The following is a 4095-nucleotide window of genomic DNA, read 5'->3' on the forward strand; positions in this document are numbered from 1 at the left end:
TCCAATTAAGTTGATGGAGGAAGATATGATGTTGTAGGTCATGAGGAAGCAGGCAGAAAGGCTATGGTAGGCTCCTAACCTTGGATGGGGTGCAGGTGGGGAAGCAACAGATGATTTCTCTACAACAGACTTCCACAGAGACAACAAAGATACTGTACTTTGGGAGGTTCCCCAGGCTGCCACAAAGTGTACCATTCATTGCTGTGCATGCTTGAGAAGATTTTAGAGGCAACCAGGCTACCACACAGCTCTTACCATTTTAGTAGTCATAGTCCATCAGCAATCCTGAGATACCAGCATTTCCCTAGACGGCCAGTCTTCCAGCTTCTTCACAATAGAAACAATATTCTTACAAATGGGGTCTAGTTGTCTAGTCAAATGACATTAGCCAAAGAAGACCTCAGGGGATGTATTCATTTGGCTTTACATTAGACATAAACTTCCTTGTAGTGGTTGAGAGAATGGGCTCTGGAGTTCTACCAAATGCAGATGCTGGCCCTACTGGGCAATAATCACACAGCCTAGAGCAGGTTAGTTAGCCTCTCCAAGTCCCCATTTCCCGTTTGTGAAAACTACATGGTGGAAAAGAAAACATCCTCCAGGGTTTGTGAGGAATATGCCCTGAGAACAATTTTGATCCCTAGAAATTACTCAGTAAATATTCCCCAGGATTGTAATCATTACTGTTAATCTCCCTTTCATGTCTTATAGACCCAAATGAATTCAAGTCTCCACATCAATGACTTCTCTGCCTTCTTCACAGCTCTTGTCCTCACTTCTTCCCCAGATCTTTGCAAGTACAAAGTGTTAACAAGGGCTTGTTAATCAATTCACTTCAGCAGTGTTGTGCTTTATGCTTTGAACTTAAATCATTCTTACAATCAAAGATGGGAAAGAGGATGCATAAGGAGTAGAACCTTGACCTGATTTTGTGCAATTTGATGAGTATAGAGAGCATGTCTTTCAAATCCTCCTTTTAGATGATTTGAATGTATGCCTCTCTCCTGAAATAAAGAGAAGGCCCCTGATGATTTCTCCAGTTTATTGGTCCATGTCAATAAGATCTAAAATTGTCATCCTCTATACTGAAAAACATGCAATCTGTCCCTTGAGACTGTGCACAAGATCAGAGACTGGAAAACCACAGGAGATGCTTTAATCTAGATTCACTCTTGTTCTTCTCTCTTGCAGGAGCCAAGTTGCCCTGATGATCATGAACTTGTCTTCTGAGCACTGCAACATCTCAGATTGGCTGAGGCTCGAAGCAACAGTGAAGGCCTCTGTGTACGTGGTCACTTTCTCTTTTGCCACATTCATCACGATCATCATCATCGCAATAGTGTCACAGAATTCAAAACTTAGGAAAGAGGTCCGATACATCTTCCTTTGCCACCATCTGCTGTGCATCTCATCCTACTGTGGTCTGGGAATGGTTTTCCAAGGGATGCGAGCCCTGATGGCCAACAGCCCCGTGCTGATGTGCTGGTTGGTGTTTGGGGCCCAGATAAGTTTTGGAGAAGGGATCCTCTTTACTCTGGCCTTGATGGCTGTCAACACTTACCTGGTCATTTGTTGGCCATTGAAAACTCTGTCCTTTGTAGATTCAGTTAAGTATAGAATCCTGGCTGGGACTTGGATAATGATTATACTCAAGAATGTTTGTTTATTCATCATAGAGGGCACCAACTCCACTTCGGTTGCTGTTTTAAAATTAGAGCCCCTTTGCCCCGTGATTTTTAATGGTACTCCTGCTAGAACCATTGGCATGATTTTCTTTCTCCTTCCTCTAGCTATAATTCTTATAAGTTACTCTCTAATATATCAAGAAGGCAAACGTGCTGGCCATTTTAATAGGTCAAATATCAAAGCAAGGAAAACAGTCCTAATTCATTTTTTGCAGATCGCCTTACATGTAATACCAACCCTGATATTTATAGGTTTGGGAAAGATGTGTGGAGTGTTTTTCTTTGCTTTAAATCTGGTGCTTTTTGGAGTCTTTTCATTTGGCCAGTGTTTTAACCCTCTGATCTATGGGCTCAGGAATACCGAGCTGCAAAGCAGATTATGTCATTGGATATGCTGTCAACTGTGGTATAGTAGTCACACAACGAACAGCAGAGGGCAAGTTTAAACAAAAACTCAGCCATTTTGGGTAAATAACCCTAGTCCTAGTGGACCATCAGCTAGGGTGAAGGACTTGCCTTTTACTCAACCTAACATTGGTGCATTGACTTGATATTGAAAATAATATTAGTAAGTCATAGCTTCATCTGACTTAAAACTTTGCTGCTGCATACACTGATCTGTCCTCAGAGAAATCGTTTTATGTCTTTAATTTTAAACCCAGACCAACATTTTGGCAGCATGCCTTCTTGTGTTGCAGTAGTTGAGCAACTTTTGAGAATGCTCCTGTTTTCAGAGACTGAGAAATAGTCCATAGTTGATATGAAGGGAAGAAGTTTGGCTGTTCCCCTTACGGTAATTAGGGATAAGTTATAATAGAGCAGCAACAAAATAACAGTGATTTTAAAAAGTTAGAGGTTATTATTTTTTCTTATGTAAAAGAAATCTGGAGGTACACAATCCAGACCTATGTGGCAAATTGTTCTCAGGGCATATTCTCTTTTCCTTTGACATGATCTGCATATTACCTCATGACCCCAGATGCTGTCAGTGCTATCATCACACTCTCAGTCCAACCAACAGGAAAGAGCAAGGGGCAAAGAAGAGTCAGTACTCTCCTTCTGAAGACACTTTCTAGGAGTTACAGAAAACATTTTTTTTTACATTTAACTGGCCAAAATTTAGTCATATGGCTATGGGAAAGTCATATGGCTTTAGGGGAGAGTGGGGAGAAATTTTAGTTCGTAGTAGTGCCTCCAACTACCCAGTTAAAAATTAGGGTTCTTAATACTAAGAAAGGAAGGAAGAATTGATATCAGGAAGCAAAACTATCCCAGGGGTCATTTTCTCAATAAAATTAAGTATAAAGGAATACAATGGATGCATTATGATTGTCACAAAAATATATTCTGCCTTTCAACATGATATACAAATACAGCGTTAGCGGTTCAGGATTCCAGGAAACTTTGTGTCATGTCAACAGCTCTCAAAGAGAATGGCATCAATAAAGAGAACACTGAACTGGTTTAAATAGAATTAACACGTTATTTAAATCTAAGAAAGTTTGAGGCAGCAGTATGACATAAATTCTTTCAGATAAGTTTATATATGAAATTTCTTTACATGAGACATCCATCTGTGAATCAGTCAGGATTCATTCCTAGAAAAAGGAATTACCACTTTAGGTATTTAAACATAAAGGAGCTAATACAGGAATTAGATGCTTACAAAGTCATAGGAAGGGTTGGAGGAGTGGAAGTCAGGGCCACCATTGATTGATGTCAAGAGTCATCTACTGCAGCTGTGATCTGGAGGTCAAGCAGCTGCTTCCACCATGGCCCCTGCTGCCTCGTGCCACCCATAGCTCTGTGATTTTGTTTGCCAAAATAAACAGCCACAGGAAGACATTCCATCCTCCAGTTCTTACTTGATTGCCTCTCATTGGTGGAACATACCTGGCATCCAGACTCTAAGAGCAAAGTAGTCTGGGAAATGTAGTTACCCCAAAAGGAGTGTGACATGAAGATTGAATGAGGTCCATCATTACAATATTTAGCTTCATTTACAGGTAACAACAACAACCACAAATTATGATGACAACAAAGAAAATTGATACCATGTATTGGGCAACTATTATGCTTCTGACACAATGTAAGCCATTTTATATACACTACTAGAGGCCCAGTGCACAAATCATGCATGGGTGGGGTCCCTTGGCCTGGCTGGCCTTCGGGGCTGATCGGAGCTGGCTCACCCAGTCCCTATTGGGGCAACCAGGGCCAGCAGGCCCTGAGGGGAGGGGGGGGAGTGGGGGGGGGGAGTTGGGGGTGGGGGCAGAGAGACTGCAGGAGGTTAGCCGGCCAAGGGGTTGGGGGATGGGGACCATGGGAGTCTGGCTGTGGGAGTGCACTGACCACCAGGGGGCAGCTCCTGCGTTGCGCATCTGCCCCCTGGTGGTCAGTGCATGTCATA

At 42.2% G+C, this 4095-nt stretch overlaps 1 protein-coding gene across 1 annotated transcript; it reads left to right on the plus strand.

The window, feature by feature from the left end:
• Nucleotides 1-1195: 1195 nt before the first annotated feature.
• Nucleotides 1196-2131, plus strand: LOC106698674 (rhodopsin-like). The gene has a single exon (XM_023759128.1). The coding sequence runs from the start codon at nucleotides 1208-1210 to the stop codon at nucleotides 2129-2131; it is 924 nt and encodes a 307-aa protein (XP_023614896.1). The 5' UTR covers nucleotides 1196-1207.
• Nucleotides 2132-4095: the final 1964 nt, after the last annotated feature.

The sequence above is a fragment of the Myotis lucifugus genome, unplaced genomic scaffold (assembly GCF_000147115.1).
Source record: "Myotis lucifugus unplaced genomic scaffold, Myoluc2.0 scaffold_3, whole genome shotgun sequence".
Lineage (NCBI taxonomy): Eukaryota > Metazoa > Chordata > Mammalia > Chiroptera > Vespertilionidae > Myotis > Myotis lucifugus.

What these genes read in the sequence shown, in the direction of transcription:
- LOC106698674 (XM_023759128.1), top strand. Translation starts at nt 1,208, where the DNA reads ATGATCATGAACTTGTCTTCTGAGCACTGCAACATCTCAGATTGGCTG.